The sequence below is a fragment of the Rhododendron vialii genome, chromosome 4a (genome assembly GCF_030253575.1).
Source record: "Rhododendron vialii isolate Sample 1 chromosome 4a, ASM3025357v1".
NCBI lineage: Eukaryota > Viridiplantae > Streptophyta > Magnoliopsida > Ericales > Ericaceae > Rhododendron > Rhododendron vialii.
The window spans coordinates 6,650,855-6,666,287 of NC_080560.1; the positions used below are offsets into that span (position 1 = coordinate 6,650,855).

A 15,433-nucleotide genomic window follows, 5' to 3' on the forward strand; every position below is an offset into this window, starting at 1 on the left:
CAAAACTATAATCTTAATTAGCCTTTTTATAATACTTGTAATATTAATTTACTATTATTATCTTTCCTTATCTTTTGCTTTTCAATATTTACTAGATAAAGCATATTATAAATTAAATAATTTTTCTTTCCAACAATAATCTTTATTTTCCAAACACGAATTCCCAATATCTCCAATTCACCTTAACACTATTATATTCTTATGATGAACAATAATGAGTCTAGAGTTTCAAATATCGATAATTATTAAACGGAACAAAATTTCAGAAAACTAAAATACCCGAATTTAAATCTTAGAAAAATTAATATTCTTTTTAAAAAAAAATTTACACGTATAGATATGTCTTTTTAGCAGTTTATTTTCTTTTCTGTTTTTTATATATACTTTAAAGATTATTGTTTCCTTTACTTAACATAAATAGAAAATATCTTCACTTTCCTTTCTTTTCTTTTTTCTTTTTATATTTTCACACTTAATTCTTAGTTTCTAAATTTTTTTAATTTTCTAAAATAACTTATAAGTTGTTATTAACTTTCTATATTTTTTTTTTCTTCTATTACTTATGAATTAGTAGAAATATTTTCTACATGAGTTTACAAATCCATTCACTTTTATATCATTCATAAAAATATACTACTTTATCCTTTTATAATACTCATATATTGATTTATTTTTATTTACTAGTTTTTCTTTTCAAGATTTACTAAACGAACCATGTTATTAATTAAATAACACACACACATAAAGATCATTAGAATATAGTAGGAATAAGTTTGAGTACAATATAATTTATTTTTGTACAAAACTCAGCCTTGTTCGTTTGGTAACTTTGGGTATTTTGGTTTTGGTAGTGGGTGGAGAGAGAGATAACGTAAAAATTGGAGAGATGGGTAAAGAGTGAAGAGAGAGATGAAATTAATAATTGGAGGAATAAGATAATGAGTGGAGAAAGATATGGATAATAATTGAAAAATAAAGCGAAATATCAAAACGAACAAGGCCCATGATTTCTTCACTTAATTTAACAGGAAAAATTAAAGTGATAAGTTGTTACATTTTATATCGAATTGATATTACACAGCCAAAAAAGTAATATCATGTCAAACGTGTGTCAGAATAATAATATGATAAGATTTATACATTTAATATCCGTAGGGCCATCATCTTCATAAATAATATCAAATAGAGTGTCAGGATCAAAAATAATATCTTAATGACTAAAAATGCAAAAAACGCATGTAAGCTACTTTTCCTGTTCGGACTCATTTCAAGCCCTGTTAACTACTCCCTCCGTCCTAAAATGTTTGTCCGGTCCGCAAAACGGAGTCTTAAAAATAATACGATTTTTGCAAGAAAAATTCAAAAGTTTTTTAATAACTTATTAGATATCAATGAGTTCTATTAATTTGTGAAAAAAGTTTGAATTTTTTCTTTAAAAAATTGCATTATTTTTAAGTTATCGTTTTGCAGACCGGACAAACAATTTGGGACGGAGGGAGTAGTCAAAAGTACTCTATTATGCTTAGGGAGAGTGGAGAAATAGTTGTTTACCTTGGGTTCGATCGAAACAAGCTTAAAACAGGTTTTTCAAAGTTTTTGATTTCTCAAGGAGATGACGGGAACGAGAGTTTGGGCTCGGTTCAGGGTAGTTGGTGGCGGTTTTGGGAGGATTTTGGTGGGTAAGGAAGTTTGGAAGTGGTAATTTGGAGTTTGGGGTGGTGTAGGTGGGAAACCCACTTTTCTCTCTCTATGGTTTCTCTCACTAAACCTCCATGGCCGGAGCTCGGTTTCACCTATTCCTCTACTGGGTTTGGACGTGCTGAGGGTGAGAGAGGTGTGTGTTTGCTGTGGTTTCAGAGGTAAGGGAAGAGGTGCTATTTATAGAGGAGTTTGGAGGGAGAGGAATGGAGAGAGATGGCTAGAGGTGGTGGTGGCTGGCTAGAAAGAGATGAAATGTAGGGGATACAAATGTTAAAGGACTTGTAAAAATGAGATGTAGAGAATAAAATTATTAACCGTGGTTAAAGTGGGTGGGGGGTAAAGTTTTTTTTTTTCCTCCACCAATGACCGGTTCTTTCGATAACAAGTTTTTTTTTGTTATGCCTAAGTTATATATTTAATGGTTTTAGTTATGCTTCGATTGATTTTGTTATGCCATTTTTACGGAGGGAGACACCGAAGCATCTCTATGTATATATATGGATATGATCTGTGGCTGTGAATATATTGGCAATCCAATTTGACCAATTAATGTGCTTTGTCGATCTAGAGAGACTTTTCTCGTGGCCGGGTAGCGGTCAATAGCTAGCTACTAGTACTAATCTATCAATATCCTATCAATATCCTAAGGGAATGTAGTGAGCCTTGAAAATCCCCCAAACCATCAATACTAATTTCTTAGATTTTCCATTTTCTTTAAAAAAAAAAAAACCAACACCACTACTCCTTAAAGAAGCCCGCGTTCACATTAGTCAATATTTAATATGGGAAAATACAAAATGTGATATAGTTTTTCAAAATATGATTGTATTGATTGTATTATGATGTCACTTTCTGAAAGTAGGAACATAGAATAGAAATAATTTCTATTTGTTCTTCAACCCCCTTAGAATTGAATAATTGATACAGAAAGTACAATATCTGATATGGAGAAATACAAAATGTGATATAGTTTTTCAAAATGTGAAAAGTAGGAATATAGAATAGAAATAATTTATGTTTGTTCTTCAACCCCCTTAGAATTGAATAATTGATACAGAAAGTACAATATATGATATGGGAAAATACAAAATGTGATATAGTTTTTCAAAATGTGATTGTATTTTGGTGTCTACTGCATGATTGTATTGTGGTTTCTACTTTCTGAAAGTATGAATATAGAATAGAAATAATTTCTGTTTGTAGGAATATAGAATAGGAATAATCAAGTGTCCATGGTCCATTGGGCGTTTTCAAAATGTGAGTATTTTACTAAGACACCAGTTTGAAGAACCAAATCGTACTTAATGAGCAGTTTCAAACTTTAGTTCATGATATGTTCTGCTATTGATAATTGGTAATTAAGGATTGGGGGACAATTGGCCGTTGAACACACCAGTTTCTCAACAGTTTTTTGATTGCTACTAATTTTTTGTGTGTTTGTTTTGCTCCCTATTTGTTGAGCCTTGGTATCAGAGCTTTAGGTTCAAACCCTCGACCTTGGGTAGATTGGGTAGCACTAGGTTTCATGAGTATAGGTATTTAATCGTATTGTAAATATACAGCCCTCTCATGTGCCACATTATTATTGTCATTTTTTTTAGTATGAAGATTATACCATTTAAACATTAAATTTTAAAATGTAGGATGTCGAGCTCTTCTTCGTCAGGATCATATGGTACGAGTTTCGATACGTATGGCCGCTATACTCAGCAAGGACGTCAGATCAAACCCTAGGATAAACGTGAACACCAAGGGAGACTCAAATGGCAAGTTGAAAAAAGCATCAATCACGACATGAAGAGGGTGATTGAGGACTCCGCGGTTGTCGAGGAAGGAAAACAAAAGCAACTGGTGTGTCACCGCATAAAGAATCATATCTGAAAGTACCAGAAAACATATCGGATTTTGAAGGATGATGTGAAGTACAATAAATTGAGAGCAGAGGTTTTGGCTCAGCCATATATTTCCTACCGCCAAGCTTCACCTGAAAGCGTGGGATCTCATTACTCCGGACCATCGGCACCACCCCTGGTCTACATTGACATATCTTCAGATTCGGAGGACGGAGATCCAATAGAACCACCATTCAATGACTAGAATCGGGTTGTCTAAGAGCTGGAGGGTAGGATGAAAAATGTCTAGAACTATTGTGTAGAGTGACATAGTAGTTTGACTTTATTGTTATTTAATCGGTGAAGGAAAAATTCAAACCATATTTGCCTTTGATCTTTGAGTTGTACATTTTTGTTGTTTACTAGCGTTCAACCCGTTCTATGCACGGACAAAATTAACTCATTCTAGCGTTGTGCCCGTTCGATGCACGGGACAATTAAAATAAGTAGGTTCGAATGAGCACAACGCTAGAACAGTTTAGTTTTGCCCGTACATAGAATAGTTTCAACGCTAGTTGTAGATGACAAGAATGTATATGACGCGGAACATTAATATGACGCAGCACAGGTCTCCCACGGTTTTAGGGTCAGCTTTCTATATACGGAGTATAACCAAGCCGGCCATGAACGTTGCTTCTTTCAATACCCATCTCTAAATTATGAGAGAAATTATTCAGTGCTGAGCGGGCACCGGACAGCTGGTGCCAAGCACCATCTCGGCCATCCAAACGTGTTTCAAACGGTCTTGATCTGTTTGGGTAATTTTTAAATGTAAAATTACCAAAATACCCCATCAAGTCCAAAACACGTTTGGACGGCCGAGATACGTGTTCGGCACTAGCTGTCCGGTGCCCGCTCGGCACTGAAGAATTTCTGCGAGATTCACTAACTTCAAATTGTTATGATAGATGGTCAAGAGATTACGATATAATCGGTGATATATTTGCTTTATCTTCTAACACAAAGAGAGTACAGTATACTATATATATAAACGGTCTTGCTATTGTCAGTCCACTGGGCTGACGATAAACACACTAGAAGACAAGAAAAATACATATTTCTGTGCACTTCTACACCCTTTAATACACATTCACACACTCACTATTGTCAGCCCATTGGGCTGATTTTAAAATTTTCCATATATAAATCCTGGACAGGCTAATTAGCCATTTTGCATTGGCATATAAATCCTGGACAGGCTATTTGTATATTTTATTCTCTCTCTATCTGCTACAATTGAAACATTGGAGACACGATGGAGAAAGATTTTTGCTTGCGGCCTTCTGTGCCTGCTTTTGCTCCATGTTGCCTTTGGTCTCTCTCTCTCTCTCTCTCTCTCTCTCTCTCTCTCTCAAAACAATGCTTCTCTTTGTTTACCAATTACCCATGTTATCCTGTATTTAACGTTATAAGCTGGTTATTGTTTATAATTGGTCGTTTACATGGGTGAGTAGAATGATCCTTTAGCCCCAAAAGTTGATGTATGCATGTGAGGAGAATGATCTGTGTTGAAATTTTTATTTTTGTTGGGCTAAAGCCCCTTTAGCTTATTTGGGAAACTTACTCTTAAATTCTGTGGGGTCGAAGATGAAGACATTGATTTTGGCATTTACTTCCTTACCCTATCTCTCAAAGTTCCTCCAAACTCAATTTTGTGAGTTCTAAAGCATTGTTTCGAGTAGTTTATTTTATATTCGTTGTAGGAATTTAAAAAAAAAAAAAGAATTAGCTTTGATTGGACTTGGATAGACATGCAAATGAATCGCGCGTGTTCTATTTCGTTGAATGTACGATTCAATTGTACAATCAAATTTGTTGTCCAAAAATATATGAAAAGTTCACTGTTCTATCGATCAATGTTCGATTAAATCAATCTCACACCGAAGTTCATTTCATAGGCGTCTACACAACAAACGGTCGGAATTAATTTGGAAGTGTTAATTATGAAACCCACAGAGTCAAGTTTGAAAGGGTCGGATGGAGTATTAATTATGAAGAGTTTCTATCTAGAGACAAAAATTCCAGTAGTCAGTCAGTCAAACACGCTTTCGGATTAGCAAGAATTTCCACAAATCTTGATCAAAGGAAGTCCTTATAGCCGTCACCCCACCAGATTTGGGACCAAAGGAAGTTATAGCCATGACCCACGCTTTCGTTTTTCATGCTATTATGCTTGATATATTATTATTCATAAAACTTCAAGTACGTACGTGTGAAGAAATTATCCACAAATAAAATGAATCACCATTAATGATAGCCAAATGGTTGCAAGTTTCTGTATTCAATTCTTTTTAGTCATTCTTGTTGCTGGATTTCCAGTATATACACGATTTTATTTTGAAAATTTGGGTAATTGAAACGTCCGTGGGTAATATTAAGGTATAGAAATAATATTACAACATAGTCTAAATGAAGTATGAACCCCCACTTTTCCCTTTTTTTTCTTTTTTTTGTGTGTGGATACAATGATTGTTTTTAACGCCATCTCATATGAGAGGAGCGTTACAAATTAATAACCGTGAATTAGAAATTAATTTTTTCTTTCTCCCAACAAAATCTACTTTTCGGAAATTTTTATTTTAAGAATAAGCTTCAAACATGTTATCAAATGTTATCTAACCAAGTTTATAAAATAGTCTAACACAACAAATGTTATCAAATTTGTGAAATTCCGTTAGTTGCATTCAGGGATAGCATCAGAGATATTAAGAATGTATAATCATATGGGATTCCAACTCGAATTCAATTTTTTGAACGTCCACTCACTCAAAAGCTAGCAACACCCCTATCGCACTCGTTTCTTTAACTAACCTAGAAAAATAGAAAAGCAAAATAGTTCCAAGATTAGATATAACCAAGTAAGGAGTAGAGTTTGAAACTCTGTATACCCAAAAACCTCCAACAAAAAACTTACAAAGAATTACTCCAGGCCGCGAATAATTAATTACTCTTGGCTGGAAAAAATACTCTTGGCCGCGAAGAATTACTCATGGTCACAAAGAATTATTCCTAGCCACAATGAATTACTCTTGGCCGCTTCGAATTACTCTTGGCCATAAAGAATTACTCGTGACCACACAAAATTACTCTTGAATTGCGGCCGAGAGTAATTTTTTGCGGCCGAGAGTAATTATGTACGGTCAGGAGTAATTCTCATGGGAGATTGTAATGCACGACTGTTTCCCCCTGTGTAAAATAGACACATCAACCGTCCCTCAATGGATACACAAGCAGTCCTTGTATTCATAGTAGCTTCTATTTTTCTTCCTTATTTCATTGAATACGTGATTCTAGCATTCTCTATCTCTTGGTGTTTGTATTGTCATAAGATTAGGAATTCTTTTCGATACTCCTATTGTGAGAGCATTTTACTTTGTGTAATGTAGATTGAGCATCTCTTGGTTTTGAATCCAAATTGGTTTTATTCTTTGACGACTCCGGTTGCAACAGCGTTTGAGCATGTGCAGTACTGTTGAATACGTCCATTTAATCCTTTGCTTCCGAATCCAAGTTCGTTCTCTTCATCCAGCATCACATGTTGCATTGAAGTCAATACACAGGAAATGCATGTAAAAAGCGTTGCGTATGGGAAAGTCTTGCATTTCGTTATATTGAATGTCTTTTCCCACGCATCTACCCGTCTATTTCAAGTTTAAAATGGATGGTTTGTTAGCTCGTTCAAACACGCATCTACCCGTCTATTTCAAGTTTAAAATGGATGGTTTGTCAGCTCGTTCAAAAGAATTAAAAGAAATTGTTCAAACATGAGGACATATATAAAAGAAAGTATTTGGTGGTGCATGATATCATGAAATTAAATGTGTAAATACCACCCAACTAACTGGATATCTACAGTCCATACATCTTGCTCAACTTGGGGGGGGGGGGGGGGGACTGCTGCTGTGCCCGATTTCTGGGCCCATTCCGGTCTCGCTCCGATAATCGAAAGCGTTCACTTTGTAGAGCTCGTCGAGTAGAACAACTATGTAAAAAATCAGCTTAATTGGATATCATTAAGTGCCTAATCGGAACCTTTTTATCTTGAAAAGAAAGGATCCGAAACACTAAATCAAATCCACTATAACCCATGGACCGAGAGTTATATGGGCTCTGATCAGGCACTTAAGGATATCTAATTAAGCTGATTTTTTGCATAGTTGCTACAAAGTGAACGTTTCCGATCATCGGAGCAAGACCGGAGTAGGTCCAGAAATCGGGCATAGCAGCACGCGGCTGCCCCAAGGGGGCGGCTGCCCCCCCGCTTCCCTCAACTTGTACAAGAACATATTAGGATGGTCACGTTTCTTGCAATCAAATCATCTTTCTTCACTACTTTCTACAATTTCTATAATTTCATGAAGTGCGGTACTGGTTTCTATTGTAGAAAGCCCTTCATCGTGCGAGAAAATCAATTCAACAATATGAGAATCACTTGTTGCTGGACTTTGTGGACAATCAGTTGTTGCTGCTGCAGGCACAGCTATACCTTCGCCTGTGGGGTGTTTTCTCTTAGATGCATCAGATGAATTTGCTTTTTCTCCATGGAAAGATTTAGCCATCGCTATACGTTTTCCCCTATTTGTCAAGTCCTTAGAGGCTAAGGTGTCCCAGTTTGTTCTCGTATAGAAAGATTGACAGGAATAACATGAGAGCAGAAATGGGAGCTACGGCGGCAACTATGAAAAGACCCTTAAAACTGTCGAGCGTGAGGCTGTCGGAGATGACCGTGGCACCATCTTGCTCCACACAAGTAGCTCCTCCCCCCAACCATTCTTCATTGATTCTCGTCATTACATCTTGCCCTGTTACATTTAAGACTGCTCTCGATACGTCAGGTACTAGGGGAGATCCCTTTGGGCCGGGAATGCCTGCAAGTAGATCCACACCTAACACGTTTTAGAGGATATAGAGCTGGCGGCCCGGCTATATTAAAATATTGCATGGAACCACACGTAACATGTAAATCCGAATGGTGTGGACTTTTATGCTGTTTTCATTCATACACAAATCCGTACCGCTTTTATTCTATTTGTTGAATCCTTTTCAAAACTTCGCAGGGTATATTTGATACTGCCCTAGTCAATACACATAGAGAGAGAGAGAGAGAGAGAGAGAGAGAGAAAGAGAGAGAAAGAGAGAAACTCACGAATCCAATGCCTGCAGTATTGTAGATAGGTCCTACCAATGCCACCATGGTGTACTTAGCACAATATGTGGGATTGGCAAGGAAGAGGTTTATGTAAGGGAGTTCATCGATGATCACAGCAACTCCTCCATTCTTACTTCCAGAGAAAAGGGCTTCGTCATACTGTTCAAACGTGCTGAAATCCTTTAACTTTGAGGGATCAAATTTCTTATTCTTTAGTAGATCCTGAACAAAAGAACCCTATTGGTAGCCAACATACACCTTGCTCTGTATGAGGTCTCTTATATCTGCGAGAGAAGGCTTTAGCTTTTGCACTATCAACATTGATGTTAAGCTCGCAGTATAACTTGATGTGAGTACCAGCACCACGAAAACCCACACAATTACAACAAATCTAAATAAGTTGGTGATCAAATTATCCTCTGCAAATCAAACAAAAAATCAAGTTCCTTTTTGCGTCAACAAATACTATGATTGATGTTTGTAGTGCTACTCAATAATGCATTAAGCATGTTAAATGAGAATCATCTTGTTTTCATCAAACTTTGAAAAGATTCACACTTTAGAGAGAGAACTCAAAAGAGAGAAGACATATGAAACTAATCATCCTCCTGATTATCTGTTCGCAATGGAGCATGTTTTAAATAGCGGTATCAGGACACAAATCGTTATCAATTGAATTAAAAGGGTAAGGCTACATGTATCAGGAATCCGATGGAAATTTTCAATCAACAACTGCAAAAAAGGCAGCTGCATTTAGCCTTATCAATCGCGAACTAGGTTATGTATCAACCATAAATCGATACAATGAATGAACCGGGCCGGTCAAAAGGGCTTTTATATGTAGGGCCATATCGGTATCTTGGGACTCAAAAATTTGACATTCTGGCTATTCATGCACTTTTAATATGGCAGGAAATGGTGATCATGGACTTACTCTGAGCGAAAACAAGTGTGGAGAAGGAGAACCAAAATATCATTCCAACTTGATTGCCAGGTGGGCCTTGGAATTTTTTGTTTACACCCTGCTCAACAACCCAAACCACGAATCCAGTCAAGACGAAGAAAAACACCGTTGTTACCCACAAATCCATTTTTAGGGGTTTCATGAAAATCCATGCATTTGTCCTGTCATCTTCGAATGAAACGACCATTGCCACATTGGACACCATGTATGGCAATGTAAAATCAACAAACCCAGATCTGTTTGACAGAATGGTTATATCACCCACAATCGCATCATAATTCTGCAGATGGACACAAATGACAAAACTTTAGCTACTTAACAAAGAGAAAACAAAAATTAAAACATCTCAAATTCAAGTTCCAAATTTGATTACCCCAAGAAAGACCTGATACACAAGATCATCATAACTTCCAGCGCTCTCACCATCAAGAGTTTCAAAGGGAAAAAACTCGTAGGGGACAGCATGTGGCAAATAATGGTCCATGACTTCTTTGAACACATCTATGTAGAAACCAGTAGCAATCACAGCATTAGTTTGAGAATCCCTTTCCACCGAGACAAATTCACTAAAGCCATTTTTTACAGGAACCCCAACCCTCAACTTTGCTTCACCTGTCAGCATCTCCCAACCTTTAGGCACAACATTTGATTCACCAGGCCATATGATAGCTCCAAGATCATCTTTGTTGGTCGAGTAATTCTTACTACTGGACAAGCTCAAATTTTTTGATATGCCATATTTTCGAGTCCAAAATCCAATTTCCCTATCCCCTTTTCCAATTACATTGACTATTTGAAAGGATAATGGTCGTAACTGTCCATTAAGTAGATGGAATTTACCACTCAAGCCATTGACTTCAATGTTCTGGAGTGATTGAAGGAGCCTTGGTCCTATTTCTGAGATTCCAATTGCTGCTAAATCTGTTAAGTTCTCTTTAGCAACTGGTTCCTTGAACTTTTATACACCAATACCAGATCTCCCTACTGCCATTGCTAACGCTAACACGCTATCATATGCCCATAGCCCAAACACATTCATTTCAAATCTATCCACGTCTGTATTCTCTTGACAAAATCTCTTTCTCCATCTCACTTTGAAGTTTTCAAGCTGACTAGATTTTGGAACATAAGGTTTCACACCTATCACCCATTGCATAGAATTTATAACTGTAGGATCCATAGAATCCAAGAGAGATGTAAGCTCATCCGTAATGATCCAGGCATATCCCGTGTTCATCATTTCAGCTTGTTTTACTTTTGTGAAAAAAACGAGAAGCAAGAAATGGTAACATATGCACCACGAAAACCCTGGTTTGCATTGTCATGAGCTTGTAGAGTTCTTGAAGGATATGATCATCTGAGGCTGAAAGAGACAAAACACTCTGATGCCTGACTTGAGTACTGATCCCTTGGAAAGAATCAGTTAAAAAGGGCTCTAAGCCCATCCCTTAGTTGGTGTCTTCATAAATCAACACTACCGCCCTCCAACCGAAGGCCTGAACTATAGCAGTAAGGGATTCAACCTGAGAAGAGCTACTCTGTGCCCCTCGAATGAAGTACAGGTTTTCCACGGGTGAGAGAGAAGGACTCATTGCTTGAGAAATGATGGGAACTTGCATTATGTTCCCAATGTCAATCACAAATTCTGCTTCCGAGGATGTTTGTGGACCAAATTTTGCTGCTAATGTCTTACCATTTTTGTCGTGACAATGAACATGCATGCATGATCGGTACTCAAAATTAATATAATTACCGGCCGTAGCGATGTGGACTGAAAGTCTTTTTTTTTTAAACAAACTAAAACTAGCATGGTAAGTTTCTGAATCTCACTCTAATGTAAACGAGGGAAGAGTAAAACAAATTAAGCACATCCCTTGAAAATTACTAATAAATTTGTTTACAAACAGAGAAGTAAGAATTTGACTTCGTTTTGGGAAAACGAGGGAAAGTGAATTATAAAGTTGAAAATAAGGAAGTTTTACATGTCATTTCATGTTGCAGTAGAACTCTACACAACCACGAAAAAATCATCAATGTAACAGTTATTTTTGCAACGTCCTCTCACATGATGCGAACTCCATATATGTGTAGGTCCCAAACTCTTGTAAAGTTGACCAGTAATGCTTGAACAGAGATCCAACAAAGATCATCAATAACAAAATAGAGACACAAACCAATGGAAACCAAAATATAAATCCAAAGAAAACAAATGCATACAAGTTGGGATGCTAGTTCTCCTAACTTTGTTTGAAAAAGCAAATGCGTCACAATACCCGGATAGATAATTCACTCTTCGAAACACCATAATATGTTTATTGGCCATTCTTCCAGGAAGAAGTTTGGGTTTCATTCAAACAGTTGAGTTTTGGAATTTGTAATGCAAGGGTGCAGTACAGAGTTGAAGTATTCAAAGCTGTTCGTTCGACAATCAATAGTCAAGATTTCATTCCAGCCCCTGTAAATATCTGTGCCATCCATTGTCAAGATGGAAAATCTAAATCATTGATTGCCGAGACAGGTGGCCCGGATCGTACACTGCAACCCCGCAGTGCACCCATACACTACAAGTTCCCAAATCCTGTATCATGGTCTCATTTGAAACAGATGCTGAAGGAAAAGGTATAAGGGGTTTGATCAAAACTTATCAAGAGCAATTGAAACTCTATTTTCAAAAAATCACGTATCATAGGCTCAATTAACTTATGAAACTGATAATGTTTAAAATACTAGCTTATATTAAAATATTGTTTCAAATTTTCGTAAAATGTGACACTACAAGAAAAATGAGAATTTGTGACGAAATGATGGTGACGAAAGTAGTTTTTGTCTCAAAATATACCTATTTAGTGAGGAAAATATTTTTTTGTCACCAATTAAGAGAGCAAAAAAATTTAAGGTGAGAAAATTTTATTTTGTCACCAAAAACAGTTAATCAGTGACGGAAAAATAAATTTTGTCAGCAAAAGAGTGGACAAAAAAAATATAAGGTGACGAAAAAATAAAATTTGTCACCAATCCGTTTCTTCCACATATACTTGCAACCATTTCGTGACGAAATAATTCCTCACAAAAGGAAATGCTTTGGGTGACAAATTCTTTTTGTCTTCCATTTTAAAGGAGGGATTTAAATAATTAAAAAAAAAAAAAAAAGAGGCAGAAAATTTTGGCGGGTTCCAGGGGCGGGGAAAAAATTGGGCGTTCATCCCAAAGTTCCCCTTTCATCCGCAATTGCCAATTCAGCGTCAGACCACTCCATGTCTCTCAAACCACTCCATCTCTCTCAGACTGCTCCCCAGCCTCCATCTCTGCAACATTGACTCTCTCTATCGTGTTCTGTCTTCTCTCTATCTTCTCCTCTACGGTCCCCTTCATTACTTTCATCCTAATTTCTTAATTGCATTCCTTTTTTCTTGCAGCGGCGGCATCATCAATCATCAGTTTCCCGACTCAGGTGAGTGCGCTCTCTCTCTCTTCGTATCTCTCTATTCCCCTTGATTTTTCTTGATTAGGTTGCAAATTTTTCTTTGGAGAAATAGCAAAGCATGACAGAAATTGAGTGTCTAAAATAGGGAGAATACAGTCGTTTGCTTTTGGGTTTCGGGGGACATTGTCCAAGCCAGGTGAAGTGATGAAGAAAGTAACATATTGCCCATACAGTGTTTGATAATATGCTTGAATGAAATTCCAATCCCCATGCTTGTTGGAAGTAGCCACTCGACTGATGAAGACGTTCTTTTGAGTCGATAACAGGTAGAGTCTAGGAAATTCCTTTCTGGGATTTTTCACTTGACCATGTATTAGTCCAGAATTTAGCAACATTTCCTGCAACACCTTCATGCATAGTCAGTCATGAATAATGTTACCAAGATCAGTGCGTTAGTGGTGTGTGAGAGTTCTTTCTATTTGTAGGCAAACCCTTATTTTTAATGAAAGTTGTAGAAGTACTGAATTCTTTCTTTAAGCACAACAATCAACACTAATGATTAAGCACTTATACGTAAGACCAACGTTACAGAAAACACGGCTGCCTTAGCCATCTTTTAGGCAGCCATCATCATCGCCCTGGGCTCCTTTAAAACCGCTACGAGGGCCTAATTATTACATGACAACTTGACAGGAGTATTATGCAATAAAGCCATAAAGAATACATAACAAAGCCTAACGGATATTGCACAACATAGCCTATAGGAGCACTATGAATTGTGAAACACAGAAGGAACACACGACCCCCATAATTAAGCTCCCAGTAGAAGAAACGATGCCAAATTCTTGTTTTGATATTGGTTGCATTGTTACCTAAATCAATTGATTTCAACCGCTTAGGGCTATGCTACTCTTATTAAAATTTCCATTGCACAAATTCTATTTCACACATATTACTGCATACATTTATGAGCCAACCAGTGTTTGGAGATGGACCTAAGGGTATGTGTTCGCTGCATATTTCATCTTAACTCCCATGTCTAGGGCATATGGGAGACACGAGAAAATGAGCGTATTTCTTAATTTATCTATATTACTTTCTCCGATTGTCTCAATGCTAGGTTTGTGGAAAAATTCGAATTTACTATGGTGTTTTCCTTAGCTCCACCCTGGGCCCTTAGGTGTAGCAACTGAGGAACATCAGAACCAACGTAGGTAGAGTTCTGGTCAAGGAAAAGGCTGAGACACGGAGCTGGATCAGTCAGCAAAATCTGTGATCAGTGGTATCTTCTTTTCAAGTAGCACATGTGTTTTTTATACTTGTTTGATACTGGTGCTTCTCAGTCTTTTATAACAGCTTCCTTTTTGTTTTATCAATTTAGGAAACGAAGTTAGATACTTTAGAGGTGCCACCTAGTATTGAGTCACCTTTGGGTAGTAGAACCTTCGGAGATTGGATATGCCCCTCCTGCTCTAAGAGATGTGTGGTCTTCAACTGGTACTCGACCAAATTAAGGATCATGGTTGCGTTCTAGGCTCACTTTCTAGCTAAGTTCGTGGAATTTTAGTGGGTTAGCCCATTGTTTAGCTACACTAGCCGTGGAAGTAGTAGTATTTGCACTTGGGAAGCTAGGTTTGCATTGTCCTTATCCCCTCTAGTTCTGTCAGACTCAAGCCCTGGCCATTCAGAATCAACAAGGCATCTCTGACTTCTAATTTGTCACTCAAGGCCTCCACTCTCATCATTTTAATTCTGTTAAACAAGGCCCATCACATACTTTATCGAGTCCTGCTCTCAAATTTTTTGTCTGTTAGTAGGCTATATTCTAAATCAACAAGTACACGTTACTTTGCCTAAAATCCTATATGCCAATTTTTTGTGTAGAAGGAGCTCGGAACTCTAAATTTCAGTAAAACCACCCACAGTGATAAGTGGATCATTTATAACAGAACAATAGAACAATTGTACTAGGTTGCATGTGAACAAAGAGGGATCGGTAGTACTCTGTTTGAAGTCACGGTTCTGAAGGAGATCGTTGTAGGCTCTACAAAGCCTCTTTCAGCTTGTAAGCCAAGCGTTCGACTCATTGTTGTGGATACTATGGGGAGTTGAATTTTTATGTAAACTTTCTTGGGTGGTGTGCCAAAAAGGAATTGTTCAAATCGGTTTGAAATAGACGTCAACTTCAGTAGAGACCAAACCCCAAAGCCTAAACATCTCGCAACAGTTACAAAACTCTCCTTGTAAGTGTGAATCCCTTGTTTATATATGTATTACCACTTCAACAACTATCACTTTTCATA

At 37.1% G+C, this 15,433-nt stretch overlaps 2 protein-coding genes across 2 annotated transcripts in view; both read right to left on the minus strand.

Moving 5' to 3' along the window:
• Window positions 1–15,433, minus strand: part of LOC131322937 (F-box protein At3g07870-like) — a 94,531-nt gene that overhangs the window by 59,469 nt on the left and 19,629 nt on the right. The gene's annotated exons all lie outside the window — the stretch shown is intronic.
• On the minus strand, window positions 8,184–10,946 carry LOC131323599 (glutamate receptor 2.8-like). Its single transcript, XM_058355453.1, has 6 exons — window positions 10,671–10,946; window positions 10,092–10,520; window positions 9,677–9,986; window positions 9,100–9,161; window positions 8,751–8,964; window positions 8,184–8,461 (listed from the first exon to the last, which is right to left on the minus strand). The coding sequence occupies exons 1-6, from the start codon at window positions 10,944–10,946 to the stop codon at window positions 8,184–8,186; spliced, it is 1,569 nt and encodes a 522-aa protein (XP_058211436.1).